This window comes from Sander vitreus, chromosome 21, assembly GCF_031162955.1.
Source record: "Sander vitreus isolate 19-12246 chromosome 21, sanVit1, whole genome shotgun sequence".
In the NCBI taxonomy this organism is placed as follows: Eukaryota; Metazoa; Chordata; class Actinopteri; order Perciformes; family Percidae; genus Sander; species Sander vitreus.
This window is the reverse complement of record NC_135875.1, coordinates 3,670,270-3,687,858: the sequence shown is the minus strand read 5'-3', so window position 1 is coordinate 3,687,858 and position 17,589 is coordinate 3,670,270. Positions and strand designations below refer to the sequence as shown.

The following is a 17,589-nucleotide window of genomic DNA, read 5'->3' as shown; positions in this document are numbered from 1 at the left end:
ATAAGGCCACATGTGGGACATTTGTTTTCCTTTGTTTCAGAGGTCACGTGCTTTGAGCTCTGTGTTTAAAAGATAGTGTTTAACCACACTGCTTGGTTCCCAACACGGATGTTAAAAACACCAAAGTAGAAAATGGGTCAAAATGGAGAAGCTGTTAAAAAAACAATTATGTAACTGAAGTAGTATAAAATGGAAATGCTAAATTGTGCCAAAGTACAGTACTTGAGGAAATGCACTGAATGAGAGTTAATTGTTATTCCATGAAATTTAATGTTAGTGGTGATAAAGTTTCATTTTATTTATATATATATGTATATATATATATATATATATATATATTTAAAGATCTTGACTATGAAAGCATGAGTTAGCATGTTCTCCCTGTCAGGCTGGAAAAACACAATAATAAACAAGATTTCATCCAACAGTTTGTGCTGAGAGAGACTTTTCTTTATGACCAAACGCCTGCAGAAGTAATGATGTTCCCAGCAGCCTCAGCTGAAAGGCTGCAATTAATGATAATTTACATGATTGATTAATCCCTTGATTCATCGTTTGGTCCATAAAATGTCTCAAAGTCTGAACAGTCCAAAACCCAAAGCTATTTACAAGCTGAAAAAGAAAATAAAAAAGAAAACGTACAGAATCTGCAAAGTAACTAAAGTTACAAAGTAGCATACAATTGAAATACTCAAGTCAGAATTGTGTACAGTACTTAAACCACTGAATGAGAGTTAATTCTGATATATTTCATGGAGTTTAATGTAAGTGGTGATAACGTTTCTATATATATTTTAAGATCTGGGAAATGACGATGTGAAAGAATGAGTTAGCACATTCTCCCTGTCAGGCCAGGAACAAACATGCAGCTGCTGGAGACGAAAATATTCCTCTCTGTTAGAATACTACAGTAATTATTTCTAGAACAATTTGCCTCAGTCAGCTCAAAAGTGTTTGAATCTCTGCTTTGACGTGTCTTTTGTTTCACAGAGCTTCACAGGTCTGTTGATATTTAACCCAGGTGGACCTTGTGGTTAAACTTCACTCAGTTCAGAGTGAACGCACATGTCAAAGGAAGAAAAAACCAGTTGGTCACCAGTCACTCTTCAGTTCATCAGATTCAACCACTAGGTGGAGACAAGTAGCTTTCACTACAACTAGTTAACCCTTGCGTTTGACCCGTTTTCAACTTTTTTTATATCAGAAATATGGTTTTCTTAACAACCAAATTGCCCCAAAAATAACATGGATGCATGCATGCACGTTGTATGGAACCCATACAACATATACATCTATGTATCCATGTTCTTCGCAGGTAAGATTAATGATTACTTCCATTGAATTTTGGTTGTTTTATTTAATTTCATGGCATTTAAAAAAAAAAAAAAAAAGTTTAAATGGTTTCAAAACAGCATCCTGACCAAACTTTGACATAAACCAGTCTGTGATTCTCTAGTCAAAATAATTCACAATAAATGCTTTTTTTTCAAACTCAAAAATGAGGTATAATGTCATTTTATTAAGTTTATTGACCATGAATTTAAAAAAAGCATTGAAAAGAGGGACAAAAATGTAAAAAAAACAAAAAAAAAACACCAAAAGCATAAGAAAGTGTCAAAAAAAAGTTGGGAAAAAGTTCCAAAAAATGCATTTTTCAGTTTTGCAAATTTAAACATAACATTTTTAGAAAACTTGTAATATAAAAAAATGTAAGTAATCAACTGGAGAGGTTTCATGGTGATATCTATTAGTTAATGTATTTCCCCTATTCAGCTGTAGTGTCTCCCCTTAAGTTATTAAATAAATTGGAGTAAAACGTCCAATATTTGTCTCTAAATTGAAGTGAAGTAGAAGTATAAAGTAGCATAAAATGGAAATACTCAATGGAAAGTAAAGTACAAGTACCTCACTTGAGAAAATGTACTTAGTTTCTTTCCACCACTGAAGACCATTTCACAGTCTAAAAGGCCCCAAGTTGATTTCCTGTATGTAGTAATCAGTGGTGTAGTCTAATGTATTGTAGTGAGTGTACTGTACTGTATATGTATGGGCCTATACTGTATATATGGGCCAGAATGGGCCTTTTTTTGGGGGGGGGGGGGGCTGGGTGTCCTCCCCCAGGGAAGTTTTGAGCATCAACGACCTCATTTCCATTTCCTGCATTCTGACACACTTTTATGCACCAATTTACGGGACAAATACCTTCATTTAGCCTATGTGAAGAAGAAAAACACAGATGACAACTCAAAATATATCAAAATTACAATGCAAAGCATGTTGTTACGTGTCATTGGGCATTTTAAGTGGGTATATGGAAATCCTGGAGCTTTCTTAGTGGGTACACTGCGTATACCTGCGTATCACGTAGGCTAGCTACACCACTGGTATGAATTACATCTACTGACAGGAAGTTAACAAGGGGCCAGGCTGTTGCCTAGCAATGGGATTCCATTGAATGAACATGAAAAGTACATGAACCCAGGAGGTGTACACTCATATTTGAACCCATAGACCTAGCTACTAACGGCTCCATCGGCCTCGGTGAGGGAGGGGGACGGGTTTACCGTGCACACCTTACGGCCAGTCTCCGCCCTTCCTCTACCTCTTCACTCAGATAATGTTATTGTCACTTTAGTACTTGGCACGGCATCCTGTTTTTGTGTGCCACGCAGAAACAAAGAAAAAACTCAAAGCTAACAAAGCATCCCATTTTGGGATTTAAACGATGGCAGACAGCTGAAACCTGCCCATCAACCACTCAACGTTTACAGGTAAGGCAACGTTACTGTTTTGTCCGGAGATGCTATCAAGCTAGCACAAGCAGAAACAGGTGCAGGCTGATTTTAACCGCGAATATAAAGTTCATACAAAGAGATGTTTTAACCGAAGTTAGCCGAATTTGTCTTTGTGTTGGTGTCAACTTAATTAAAGTGTTTAATGTCGACAGAGCTTTAATGAGGAAGGGGGAGCTATTTTATTTAGTTTCAGTATGAGGTTTTGGCGCTTTGACAATACCTGTGTTTGCTTAGATTTTAGGCTTTTTAAACTTCCAGGAGTTAGTCTGTTCCATCTTTTGTTTACAGATATAAGAGGCAAAATGTGACAGAGATATGAAAGTAATTTATCATTTCTTAACATGAGCTTTAAAGGGTTTAAGGTGGACTTGTGAATTTGTATTCCCTCACAGCAGTTATTTCGGCACACATGGTCTGTGTTAGTCTGTGAGGTGTTGTTAGTCTGATATCAAGTGTTTCTGCCCCGAGCATGTGTAATATAATGTCTCAGGTGCTTCATATTCAGGAGACCCTTATTATCATTGACCTACTATATACTGTAGGGTGGTACTGTAGTATTTGATATAATTTAAAACAAAGTTAGATAACTATAGTTCTTTGTTTTAGTAGTTATGAGGCAGTTATGATGCTGAAACAAATACAAATAAATGTATTCTCAGCAATTTTAATAATAAATCATAATAAAATCATCGATCACATCAGCTTCTAGATTGTGAGGATTTGTTGCTGTACTTTGTCAATAGCTGTTTGTTGCAGCCCAACATCTTTAGATTCCTTTCTACACACGTACACCTGTTTACATACTTTTAAATAGGATCCGTACACCTGCTTGGGAGAGATTTTTAAACCACTAACTGCTGCATGTAGGGGTTTTGTATTTGGAAAAGCTAATGGTGTGTGTGTGTGTGTGTGTGTGTGTGTGTGTGTATAATAAAGGATATATTTTCAGATTCTCTCTGCGTCCTCACCTGATCAAAACCTGCAGGCTGCCACTCTTCTCCCCACATACTGCATGATCTGCATGGTAATACAAAGACAACAAACCCTCTCTTCCAGACACTAGAGCTGCAAAGATTCAATGATTAGTAGGGATGCACCGATCCGACTTTTTCAGTCCCGATACGATGCCTGGGCTTTGTGTATCTGTCGATACCCGATACCGATCCCATACCGTTGTTGAATTAATAATAAACTGTATACCTTCCACCTTATACCTTCCTTCCACCATGTGGAAGAGACTAAAGGCACCAGACTTTCCTAACTAAACATTACTTTCCTAACTAATACAAAATAACATAAATGTAATGTATTGAATTCTTATTTATTTGTACACTCAACTCTTCCAGCATGCGACAGAGGGGAAAAAACTAACAATACTGGATCGGCCCGTGAATCTGTTCATTTTGCCGATTCCCCGACCTGGCTATTTTGTCAATATCGGGACCGATATCCAATCTTAATATCGGATCCGTGCACCCCTAATGATTAGTTGATTAATTGTCAACTATTCTGATAATCGGTTTGAGTCATTTTTTTATGTAACAAAAGTAAAAATTCTCTGATTCCAGCTTGTTGGATGTGAATGTTTTCTAGTTTCTCCTCTGTGACAGTAAACTGAATATCTTTGAGTTGTGGACAAAACAAGACATTTGAGGACGTCATCTCGGGGTTTTGGGAAACACGGATCCACATTTTTCACCATTTTCTGACATTTTATTGACCAAACAACTAATCGATTAATCGAGGATTTAATCGAGGAATAAATGAACAGAATAATCGACAATGAAAATAGAGGTCGACCGATATGGGTTTTCTCTGGCTGATGCCGATCTTTAGATCATCATGGTCAGCTGATGGCCGATAAATGCTGCAGATTTATTTTGGCCGATATGTGCTTGTTTTTAAACCTCTATTTGAAAGATAAAATGTAACTCTAATATACACAGAATTTCTCAACAAAAACAGTTATTGAACACTTCACCAATCTACACTTAATACACTAATACTTCAATTAAAAATGTATAATGTAAAAACATACTGTATATTGTATAAAGTATGAAAAATATAATAAATAAACGAAACAGGTAAGAAGAAAATCAACTTTGTCAAATACATTTTTCAATGAAAAAATAAAGTTTAGTGCACTTAGCAGCATTTATTAAACTTCTGAGAATACAAATCTGCAAGCTTCACAGAAAGTGACGTTATTATTAATCTCAACACTATTTCCGCCTAACTCCTGTTGAATCACATCAGACTAGGGCTCTCTAAAGTCAGTTCTTGTTCACCTTGTTTGTTAGATCATTGTTCATTTGGTGAAGTGTTGTATCTGTGTTTTGGGGACCCTACTGTTACATGTCCTGTAGCACTCATTAGGATCTCATCTGAGCAGATTTCTGTCATTCAAACAACTCTTAGTTGTAATTTAAAACCAGCCAATTTAATAAAATGAAGGGTTTTGTTCGTGCTCGAGTCCATAGATGCAGTTAATGGATACAGGCACGGAGAACTGAAGGCTCTGTTAGCAACGATTAGCTCCGTTAGCGGTTAGCTCCGTTAGTGGTTAGCTCCAGTTAGCTCCGTTATAAGAGTGGATGAGACTGCCACAGACAGTGGTAACAACCAGACTCTGATAAATGACATTCGGGGAGCTTCCACAGCGGTGTGGCCGCGGCGTTTTGTACGGTTTCATCAGTACAGTTAATCCCAAGGCAAGAACCCCAGCAACATGCTACTGCTAACGGTAGCGTCTGAGCCTGAAGTGACTGGGCGAGACACACGGCGCAAGACTTCACGAGGGGAGGGGATGGAGGCAGCTGGTCTGGGTGCGCTGTAAAAAATGTCGCCTATTCATGTTTTTAACACTGCCCGCAGATGCGCCTGCCTATTAATCGGCTTGATATACTGGGATATTGGCCGATGCCGATTATGTAAAAAAAATGCCAACAATCGGCCGCTGATTAATCGGTCGACCTCTAAATGAAAATAATCGTTAGTTGCAGCCCTACTGGACACTAGATACCATCTGACGTAGGGTTCGGTGATATAAATGAAAGAAATATTATGTTATCATTATTAAGAACAACTTTCCAATGTCAACGTACTGTATATCTGATATGTTCAACTTCGCTTTCGGTATCAAACTTTATCCGTAGTGAATCTTTTAGATCTGCAGCGGATTATCTGAAGCCAGTGTTTGTGTTGTTGCTGCTGCCTCAGAGCGGGCTGTTCCTGATAACTGCAATCACATTAATGATTCAATAACAACTGCAACTCATTAAACTCAGTAACAAACTAAGCCAGGAGGAAAACAACATAGTTGAGTCACACTTTCGTCACTAAAAATAGACTTTGGAGGCTCAGAGCCAGAAGGAATATTACAAACTGGAATATCTACACACGCACGTTATACTACATGATAACAACACTTGTTACTGCGTGTGTTTGGTCTGAATATTTAATGAATTCATTTGACATGTAGGCATTGTTACATTTGAATAAAGTGCAACTGATGCATATTTGCATACCTTGTTTCTGGTTTTGATGAAAAGAAAAAAACTCATTATGCAACAGTCCAACATAGAAACTAACAATAAAACAGACATTGACAAACAACCGCTACACACTGAACCAATTGAAACGACAAGTAATAAAAGAAAACAAATATATATTTATATATAAAACATATTGCCTTCAGTTCAAAAACTACTTTAAAAGCAGTGAATTATGAAAGCATGTCGTCTGCATATTGTCTTTATGCACTGCATGCATGTACCAGAACAAAGTAATGTACTTGTACTAATGTATTTAGTGTTCTTGATTTTAAAAAATTATGTACATTAGGGCAGCAACTAACTATTTTCCTAGTGGATTAATCTGTTGATTATTTTCTTGATTAATCCATTAGTTGTTTGGTCTCTAAAATGTCAGAAAATGGTGAAAAATGTTGATCAGAGTTTCCCGAAGCCCAAAATGTCGTCGTCAAATGTCTTGTTTGGTCCACAACTCAAAGATATTCAGTTTACTGTCACAGAGGAGAGAAGAAACTCTATATAAAAAAAATAAAACTATAAATAAATAAATAAATAAAAGTGTGATTTTTGCGAGGATCTTTACCAAACAAAGATTTTTTCTTTAGTCTGTAGGATACGATTTGTAGGCCGGGACGTCTCTGCAGCACCACAATACTTGCATATAATACATATTTTGCCATTAACAAATAATGTGCCCCCCTGCGATTTGGATATTGCAATAGTTCATATTGTGATTTTGATAAAATTGCGATTAATTGTGCAGCTCTAGTTGACAACTAATCATTTAATCTTTGCAATGTATTCAAAAATATTCACATTTAAGAAGATCGAATCAGAAAATGTATGAATATCGTTGGCGATTAATGTAATAGTTGACATATATTGATTAATCTTTGTGGCTCTAATGCCAACAGACTAAACATTGGACGTCCTCCTTCCCCTTCAGGTAACATGATGGAGGTGGCCGGTCCCTGGACGGAAGTATTCGAGGGCTCGGAGATGACAGAGACGTCTGGAGGAGCAGAGACGTTGTTGGGGAGCTCCACTCTGACTCTGGCTCCTCTGGTAACCGACTCTCCATCCGTACGGCGCTCCCAGCCCATCATGATCACTTTGAACAGGTACGATCAACAGGAACGTGCACACAGACGGCATTACTCACTCTGGCCAGGTTGCCCAACATGCAGCGTGCACACACAGTGGACATGAGTCAATAGTCTTCTTAATGTGGGTATTGACTCAAGTCATGACTCAAGCTCAGGCCAAAAGTCGTGTGATGTGTAAAGCAGTTTCTGTTGAGACAACTAGAAACTGTCTCAAAGCCTTAAAGACACAAGTCATAAAAGTGTGATTGTCAAGTGGGCTGGCACTGTGTGTTCTGCTGTTAGAGACACTGCATCAAGTTTCTGTTTCACTTCCTTGTGACTTCACATACTGTATATGTGGTGCCTTTTTGTTTCTTCTGCCCTGAAGTCTTTATGTAATGATGTCATTACTTTAATAGTAATGCTGTCAAATAAATGGTAAAACAGTATTATCTGGACACTGGCTTGTTTTTCTGACTATACAACAACATGAAGCAGTGTTTAGCTAAGGCAAGGCAAGATAGGAACGTTTTCTTGTCTGTTTAAAGACAAGAAAACAATATTACGGAGCCGGGGAGGGGTAACATTCGGAGAAAAAAACTCAACATTTCTGAGATTTAAAGTGATATATTTACAAAACAACATTCACAAATTTACGAGAGAGAAAAAAAACATAGATATTCTCTGATATTATAAAGTCATACATTTGTGAGAAAAAAGTCAGAAATTCTCTGACTAAATTTTTTGTTGTCAAAAAACCCATCGCTTCATGTTGCAAGGTTGGCTCAACCTCATCACACCACAGAAGCCGCTGCTTGCAGTGCATGAGCAAATTATACTTTGCAATTAGATTAAGCAATGAGGAAATACTCATTATACTCTACTTTCTTCACTCCTATTCCTGTTTTTACACCTCTAAAAGGAATATGCATGTTTAAATCCAGTGTTTATGAGGGGAAAACATACAAAAAACTGATGCTAATTCAGGTAAATATGGAGTAAACTTCCCACCCATACATTCATCGATTCCCTTCACTAGTCAATAGTTTAACATTACTTTATTGGCTGGTGAGTAAAGGAAGTCTACCCGCCATTTGCATATTTTTACCAGCATTTTGCTGGTGCTAATTCTGAGCCCTGATCATAAGCATCCTAACTTTAAGGGCCCTGACACACCAACCCGATAATTGGCCATAGATCAGTCTGGGGAGGTCGGTGACTCGAGTCTATTCGGTGTGTTCTGTGCCATCGTCAGCCGGAGGAGCCGTCGGCCTTCATTTTGGCTGATCTGACTTACTGGGTCGGAGGGCAGGCAGTCGGACTCGATGAATCACACTTCATCTGGTTGGTGGAGTGCTAACCCGGAAATAACGAGTGATTTGCGAGTGACGAACGCCTCTCAAAATCTGACGAAAATCTTTTAAACTGACCTTTGTCGATCTGAAAAGAAGACAGATTCAGCAACTGCACGGCCTAATTCTCGCTTAAAATGTTTTCAGAAACACGTTTCAGTGAACTATTTTCATAAAATACAAGATCGTGTTTCGAACAAGCCACCATTATCGGTCAGCTGGAGAAGCCAGACCCACGTGACGCGTTCGTCATTTCCGGTTTTCATTTTTTTGTATTATGTCTTGCGCACATGCAGAACGTACGCTCAAGTCGGCATCACTTCGGTGTGTTCTGAGGCACTTTTTGGACCTCGGGGAGCCGACTGATCAGTCCGACTGGCTTTTCTGCCGACGGTCAGACGTCGGGTTGGCGTGTCAGGGCCTTAAGAGACGTTGCTGTGAATTGGGCCGATTGAGAAGGAAACTCCTGATTTGGATATTAATAGCTTTTGGGCATCAGGAACTTTTTATTTTTTTATTCATGACTTTAGAAATTATATAGAAATTCAAGTTTGGTTCTCGTAAATGTACGACTTCAACTTAGGAAATTCTGAGAATTTTTTTTCTTCTCAGAATATTCCCCCCTCCTTCGGCTCTATCTTTTTTTTTTTACCTACAATGGCCCCAATACACCGTCGTTTGTACAAAGGAGCCCTTGTTTTGGTCTTTTACTGGGATTTGTTGAAAATAAGCAAAGTATAGAAGGTGACCATGACTTATGCTTTAATGGCATTCAGTTGTAAATGAATGTTTGATAAGATCATTTGTCAGTTTCTTCGTGAATAATATTGGCTTCTTCTGACCTCGTTTTTGTGTTCTTTTCTTCATTTCTGTCACTTTTTTCCAGGGCGAAAGGCGCCGAGTCGTTCTCTTCCTCTGTCCCGGCGATCCCCAACCCCTTTCCAGAGCTGTGCAGCCCCTCCAAGTCTCCAGTGCTCATCAGTTCACTTCCTCCCCCGGCGACTAACAAACACGTGAGTTCAAAGCCTCGTTAGTAAGCAGCTGAAGTCTGAAGTCTGTAGAACCTTAAAGGGTTTAATGAATGTACAGACTGCAGTTTGGACGCACCAGACTTAAGGCGTCTGGTCTCAGTGTTTTTCATCTTTATTTATATAGCACATTTAAAACAGCATAAGTTGACCCATAATGCTTCTCAAGCAGGGCAGATGGGGTGAAGTACACCTCGATACATAGATAAACAGCAGGCTACATGAATAAAAGTACGTAACAAACGCAACACCACAATGTAATGCAAAACAACTTGCATGGTAAAACCAAGGTCAACAAGAGGGAAGTTGGAAGAATGAATTAAATAGCAATGGCTTAAATAGCAGTTTAGGGAATAAAAATACAGATCAGGAGGTGGCTTCACAGAAGCCAGGCAGCCTCAAACGTCGTTAAAAGCAAGTGGGGAAAAAAGTGTGTCTTTAAATGAGATTTGAAGTTTTCAGTCGTGGAACATGCCTTAATATGGGACGGAAGGCCGTGTCAAGATGGGTCCTTTGGTTTGAATATTTAGTTGCTCATACTTCATGTTATTGTCTAGTATGAAGTCACCTCACCATTTTGATTCCTTTCACTTCACCATTTTAGTTTAATTTTTACATTACAACCCCAGGGCCCCCCCTCCGATATGTGTTAAAGATTAAATAAAATGGTCAGAGCTCAGAATTCAAACTTTATTTTAGATACAAATTTGGCGCTGCAATAAGGATTATTTTCATCGTCGATTAATCTGTTGATTATTTTCTCGATTAATCGATTAGTTGTTTGGTCTATAAAATGTCAGAAAATGGTGAAAAATGTTGATCAGTGTTTCGCAAAAAGCCCAAGATGACGTCCTCAAATGTCTTGTTTTGTCCACAACTCAAAGATATTCAGTTTACTGTCACAGAGGAGAGAAGAAACTAGAACATATTCACATTTAACAAGCTGAGATCAGAGAGTTTTGACTCACTCAAACTGATTAATTGATTATCAAAACAGTTGACGATTAATTTAAACTGATTATTTGATTAATCTTTGCAGATAATTCTCTGTTATTCTAACTGTCAACAAATCCCATGAAAAGACTAAATGTGTATTAATCCGCTACTGAAAATAGTCCCCAACAAATGTGCAATTTCCTCCTGTATGAGTGACACTTTATACAAATTACAGTGCCCAGCTGTTTGAGGACATTTCTCTTCTTTAAAAAAAAAAAAAAGGAAACTATATTTTGTGAACCGTTTATAAAGATTGACGTCTTCAGTAGGACCTGAAAGACACAGACAGAGACACGACGACAGACCAACACAATGCTGGTTTTGATATTGTCATGCCATTTTTTTGACAGCAAGAAAAACACAGACCAACGCCAGCTTAATCCTCTACTAAGACGTATGTGTTTTGGCAAATCGTGCATAATCCATCACACCTGCCTGAGCTGTAGGTCTGACAGGTGGATCTCTTTATGTGTCTTAACTTGTTGATTGTGAGTGACAGGAAAGCTGTGTTGCCATGGCCGCGCTGCCTTATTTTGACTCACAAACACTGCCAGGATGAACATGTCTGTAATTACAGCAGCATGTCACCGTGCTCTTTCTCTTTTTTTTGTGTGTCGGCTCTTTGGTTCCAATGAAGGGAAATCTTAAACCTCACTTCAATTCTAAAGCATTTCTCTGTAACCTTAAATATTCATGAATAAATGAGGAACAATTACATTTTAACTCTCCAAAAAGAGTTTGAGTGTGCTTTTAGTGGGACCGTGTGGCTGTAGTTTGATCAGATTTGATTGAAGGCAAACAAACAAGCAACAAAGAAATGTTTTCTTATCATTTAATGGAGTGATGGTTTTGTCTATAAGATGTCACAAAATTCTGAATTTTGAATGTCTCACAGCCCAAGGTGATCTATTTTAAAAGCTTGTTTTCTTCCGCTAACAGTCCAAGACCCAAACATATTCAGTTTATCAACATTATTCTCAGAAAAACAAGAATTCTAACATTGGAGAACCAAAGTTATGCTTTAAAAATGAGACAAATTGTTTCTTAATTATTAGAGTGACTAGTTTAAATACTTCCCCACAGAAGCAGTAGCTCTGTTTTATTTATTTTTTTATTCACACATTATTCAAAAAAACAACAATAAGGCTAACCCTACCACCCCCTTTTTTGTGATTGTTTTGGGCAAAACTCTATGCGTCACGTTTTCTCAAAAAATGTGATGGAATATGCGGGATATTTATGCAATTTCATGCGATGAAATTGCGTGAACTTGCTAAAACTGCGGTTTCATCGCGGGGTTTGCAGCTTTTCGATGATGTTCACGTTGCGTAATTACCTCACTTCATAACGTTCCCATGGCAACAGGGGAAAATGGCTGCTCTTGTGTGAAGTAAACGCAACATTTTTCAACTTTCTGGTAAGATAGGGGATTATGAAATCATGCAAGCCCCGCATATTTTTTACAGAAATCGGCAATTTGTGCGACGTATTTGAAAAAAATGCATTTTCTGGAGGGACTGAACAGTTACACTAAGCAACAGTGAAAGTCTGAAAAAAAGAGCAATAAAATAGTGTGTAAATGTACGAAATGGAATGAATTAAGATCTTAAAAGTCTTAAGACATTTACAATTAGTGGCCTTTTTAAATGTTTTTTGAATGATGATAATGTGTTGATTGCAAATCTGTGCCTGTTGCTGCTGGCACGCACAATACCATGTGTGTAGTTGTAGGTCAGCAAGCCTTGTGAGTTGTAAAATCAGTTTGGGATGGATCAGCAGATTAAATTTCAGATTGCATGCACAAAATGAAATGCTGCTACAGTGTGTTTTAAGTATTGAATGTTTTGGATCTATTCGCCACTGTTGTCGCGCGTTGTTGTCCCAATCACAGAACTGTTTTCCTCCCAACTCCCCCTACTCTTTAATTAAAAAAATAAAAAGCTCTCAGAAGTGGACTGACCAGATATTAAACTGTGAGGTTCCCACTGAAGGAATGTTCCTCCCCCGTAAAGCCTCCCCGGTTGATACTTGCGCATTATTTGCCCTGACTGACGTCAGCACTCGCCCAACCAGTCAGGACTTGCGGATTGACAGCCTCCTGCAGGTTTCTGGTCGGGCAGGTTTGTTTTCTTTTGGTTTACTGCATCCAGACGTTGTGTCAGACAGCTGCACGCTCCGAAGAACGTCCTGACCCTTGAATAACCTGCAGCCAGAGCACCGCAGCAGCATCAGAGACACAGACAGCCAACACACACGGCCGCTTCTATAATCCGATCTTTATCCTGAACAGATGCAGAGAAGACAGGGAGAATGCAGGAAGATAGGAGCATGTCTTTTTTTTTACTAGACAGCTCATGTCACACAGAGTAAGATATAAAACCTGTGGTCTAAAATTAGTGTTGAGGCCTATTCAATACAGGTTAACTGTGTCTGCGTTGGCAGTGCAGTTGACAGGTTCTTGGACTCTTTTTGACATTTTGGCGTCTTACTTTGAGCGTACACATGTTGCATGCAATGCCAAAGCCAGCTGTGAAAAGTATGTTGTGAACTCAATTACTCACATTAAAACCTGTGTTGCTTCAACTTTTTATGCCCATTCATTCAAAAACTTCGGCTATGACTACGACTTTTTGTTGTTCCGACTTTTACGTGAATTTTCCCTGTGGGGAACTAAATAGTTTGATTACTTTTTACAACACATGAATACCACATATGGGTGTGAAGGCAACTTGAATCCAGCTTGGGAATGGCGGACTCCGACATTAATAATAAAAGAATTGCTAGAGAGAATTGCTGAATGGTAAATAAAAAAAGGTCAAATGTAAGAAAATTCAGTCCAAAAGCCAAAGAGATTCAGTTTTTTAACAAAACACAAAACATACAACTCGCAACACCAACAAATCATCACAACCCACCCAGACAAAAATCAAAAGTTGATACAGCAACTACAATATTCCAGACCATTCAACAAAATAGTAACAAAATAGACAATAAACCAAATAAACACATGTATAAATGATATCGTACACGTCCCTCCTCAGCACAAAGCTTCTTAGGAGCCCTCCAGAAAGTTCAGCTACTTTCCCCATTTTCTAGTCTAGACATCTAATCTGGAAAACCGTTTGACATCTTTTCAAACGCCGCCACCCTAGCCATCTCACAAGCCCACTCCTAGATCAACGGCACCCCTTCATTCATCCATCATTTTTGACATTATTGGTATTTTTTAAATTGATCTTGAATATTTGCTCCTCTCCTCCATCAGTTGATAAAGGTTTACGGAGAGGACAGCCACAGCCGCTCGGTGTGGGTTTCTCGGGCAGCGACAGCCAGAGAGGTGTGCCACATGTTGGTCCAGACGGCTCACTGCAGCGACCAGGAGAACTGGGCTCTCCTGGAGCTCCACCCCACCCTGGGCCTAGGTACCACTGTGCTTTGCAATAAACAAAAAAACCTTAACCAAACGGTGTGAAATGGCTTTTAAAAACGTTCTGCTGTCTCCTCAGAGAGATGTCTGGAGGACCACGAGGTTGTGCTGGAGGTTCAGGCGACCTGGTCTCTGAAAGGCGACACGAGGTTCGTTTTCTGCAAAAACTACGCCAAGTACGAGTTCTTCAGGAAACCAATGGTACGCAGCCGCAAAGCTCATCAACATTTCATAATACAAGTTCTGGAAAATGTCTTCAGAACAAAAGTCCATCCCTGCCTTTTGCATAACAATGAATAAAATGAATGAGTGGCAGGTTTGCGTGCCGGTGCAGACATGTTGCCTTAATACCTCAGGTATTTTATGACCTCAGATCTGGTGCTATTAAACTTAGGTGATATATTAATAACTGGTTTTGATGAACCTCCCACTAGTGTCTCCATAAAGTATGCACACACTGCCTTCAGAAGGCACAGAGGCGAATTTGATCATAGATTCACTTTATCTATTAGTTCAAGTTTTACCCTATTCACCTGTAGTGTCTCCCCTTAATAGTCAGTCTGTTAAACGCCAAAATAATAGTTCAAATAAAGGCCAGAGATTGAGGTGATGAGTTAAAGGTGCTCTAAGCGATGTTGGGTGACGTCATTTCTTGTTGACGTTCAAAGTATTTTCAAACAAAACTGAGACTAGCTCGCCCCTCCCTCCCTCCTCATCCCGTCTCCTCCCCCTCCCTTCCGCGCACTAACCCCCCAACCCCCACCCCCAAATCCTTCTTGTCGGTTATTGGCTGGAACACTGTTTAGGTTTCGTGGTGCAGGTTGGCGCAGTTTGTTTTTGTTGGCGTTTGTGGAGCCTGGGCTGTCTACAGAGACTGTGTTTTTTACAGTGTGTTCAGGGGACAGGCAGCTAGCAGATAGTGAGGAGATGTTTGCTGTATGTGACAAAAAATGTTGTAGCCTAAAAAACGTGTGACATCGCTTAGAGCACCTTTTAAAATGTCTTGTTTGGTTTGACCAAGAGTCTGAAACCCCAAAGATATTCACTTTACAATCACATAAGACAAAGAAAAGTGGCAAATCCTTACGATCTAGATGTCGTTATGAGGGAATATTTGGCACTTTTAACTGATTAAATGATTGAAAAGTGATCAAAACTGTTGACAGTACATTTTCTGAAGGAGAAAGCAACAAACCTTTTTTAATTTAAGAGGCTGGATCAAGAGAATGTTTGGCACTTTTTTCACTATTTGAGCTTGAAACGATTGATCAACTATTAAAATTGTTGCCGACTCATTTTGTCAGTCTACACTTCAGCTCTAGAGTCATTTGCACACTCGGACCCATTTTCATCTTCGTATGCAAACATAGATACCAGCAGGATCTCTGTCTCCCTCTGAGACACCTGTTGCTGTTGTGCATATGTGGCTTAACTTTACATAAATTTACTTAACGCTTATGTTACAAAAAGAGCATCAAGGTGTGTTTCATCTGCAAGATAATCACGGTCCTAAGCAGAATCCTGAACTATAAGGCCTCCTGCACGCTGCCTGCGTGGCATGACCGTGGCGTTTCTGTTGCGTGTCAGTTGCGTGGCGACTGCGTGGCGTTTTCTATGTCTTTGCACACCAGAAACGTGTCTGACAGTATCTGCTACATGATTTGGATCACCCTTGTTCGACATATTGGGAGAGAGTTGTGAAAATGTACTGCACTCAAGCAGTAGTATACTTCATGTTAAACATAAATATATACTGATTTGATTACAGCAAAGACAATGTCGGCAGTATTGACGGCTCAATAGGCTACAGAATATTTCATTCTGTATTGACAGGTGCTATATATATATTTTTTATTACATTCATATCTGCATTTATGTCAAAACCTCGAGGCTTTCAAACATCAACATGTCATTTATTAAATGTATTTGTGTCAAAATGACATATAAACATCTTTTCGTCATTCTATTATGCCTGGAAACGCTTCCAACAAAAAAAATAGGTGTCGGTCCTATTTCTAGCATGCCCGTGTTTTTGGCGCGGCTCGAGCCCGTCTGAGATGTGCGTGTCACGCAGACAGTGTGCAAGCTCTAACCTGTTAACATGGGCGCCGAAATACAAACGGACACGGAGCTGGCACACTCACGCGGCCAGTGTGCAGGAGGCCTGAGTTATTATGTTGCCTCTAAATACATGTTAAACAAAGGAGCAGGAGTCCTTCAAGGTGTGTTTTCATCTGCGTGTTTTAGATAATCACGGTCCTAAGCAGAATCCTGATGATGAAGTGACAGCAGCGCAGACTGCATCGGAAGCTGCTTCTTTGTCTTGTAAATGAGGATTTCTTTTTTAATGACTACCTTGTCCTTCCTGTCTCTCAGCTCTTCTTCCCAGAGTGCATGATCTCCGACAGCGCAGATGTCAGCAAGGGGATGACATCGTCAGAGCTCATTAAGGTAAACCGGCTGAAATCAGGAGCCTCAATCACACCGATTTACAAAAGAAAAGAAAAAAAGTGCTCTTTTGTCTTTGTTTGTACGTTTAGTGATGCCCTCGTCAGGTTAGCTTCTAGTTTGCGATTCGTTTCTGGTGATCAACTAATTCATCAATCCTCGAAGCGTTTCAGCACTAGAGCACTTCAAACTGGTTTTAACAGTCCTATACACACAGAATGACCCTCTTCTGATGATCACAGCTCAGAAATCATCCGTCAATTAGTTTAAAAAATGGCTCAACAACCGCATACATTTTGAATAGAACTTTTTTTTTTTTTTTTTTTTCAATCTGATTTTCAACTATTTTTGTAATAAAATAAAACACATACATTGACTAAATATTTAGGGGCAAATGCAAGCCAAAAACACTGAGCCGTTTGTGTTCCTCAGAACCTGCTGAAGTCTGGGACGTGTCCAGAGATTCAGGGCTTCCTGCAGGTCAAAGAGTCCAGTCGTAAAGCCTGGAAGAAGGTCTACTTTTTCCTCCGCCGCTCCGGACTCTACTGCTCCACCAAAGGCTCCTCCAAGGTCAGCGAGTCAAGTCAATCTTCTACATTATAAAACGGAACCAAGACTTTCAATCGTTTTAAGTGTGTATGTGTGTGTGTGTGTGTGTGTCTCCAGGAGCCTCGCCACTTGCAGTATGTGGCTGATCTGGATGATTTGAATGTGTACACTGTGGTGAACAGCCGTAAACTGTACGGCGCGCCTGCAGACTTCACCTTCTGCATCAAGGTAACCGTATCCTCCAGGCTTCAAAGAGACGGCAGAAAAATGTCCTCAAACCAGACAGAACACTGTGTCGGGAACAGTCGACTGATTGTGTCTGTGTGTGTGTGTGTGTGTGTGTGTCTGTTTATCTCTATCTGTATCTGTGTGCAGC

The 17,589-nt window shown here is 39.4% G+C and overlaps 1 protein-coding gene across 2 annotated transcripts in view; it reads left to right on the top strand.

Annotated features, from left to right (window-relative positions):
* Positions 1–2,577: 2,577 nt before the first annotated feature.
* Positions 2,578–17,589, top strand: part of grb7 (growth factor receptor bound protein 7) — a 21,260-nt gene continuing 6,248 nt past the window's right edge. The window contains exons 1-10 of one of the 2 annotated variants that reach the window (XM_078279435.1): positions 2,578–2,771; positions 3,732–3,819; positions 7,243–7,449; positions 9,652–9,778; positions 14,055–14,211; positions 14,296–14,417; positions 16,593–16,667; positions 17,097–17,234; positions 17,331–17,441; position 17,589. The exon at position 17,589 is cut by the window's right edge and continues 98 nt beyond it. In XM_078279435.1, the coding sequence (XP_078135561.1) occupies positions 7,280–7,449; positions 9,652–9,778; positions 14,055–14,211; positions 14,296–14,417; positions 16,593–16,667; positions 17,097–17,234; positions 17,331–17,441; position 17,589 (901 nt within the window). In that variant the 5' untranslated portion in view covers positions 2,578–2,771; positions 3,732–3,819; positions 7,243–7,279. The remainder of the gene's footprint in view (positions 2,772–3,731; positions 3,820–7,242; positions 7,450–9,651; positions 9,779–14,054; positions 14,212–14,295; positions 14,418–16,592; positions 16,668–17,096; positions 17,235–17,330; positions 17,442–17,588) is intronic. The other variant, XM_078279434.1, reaches the window with a different exon arrangement.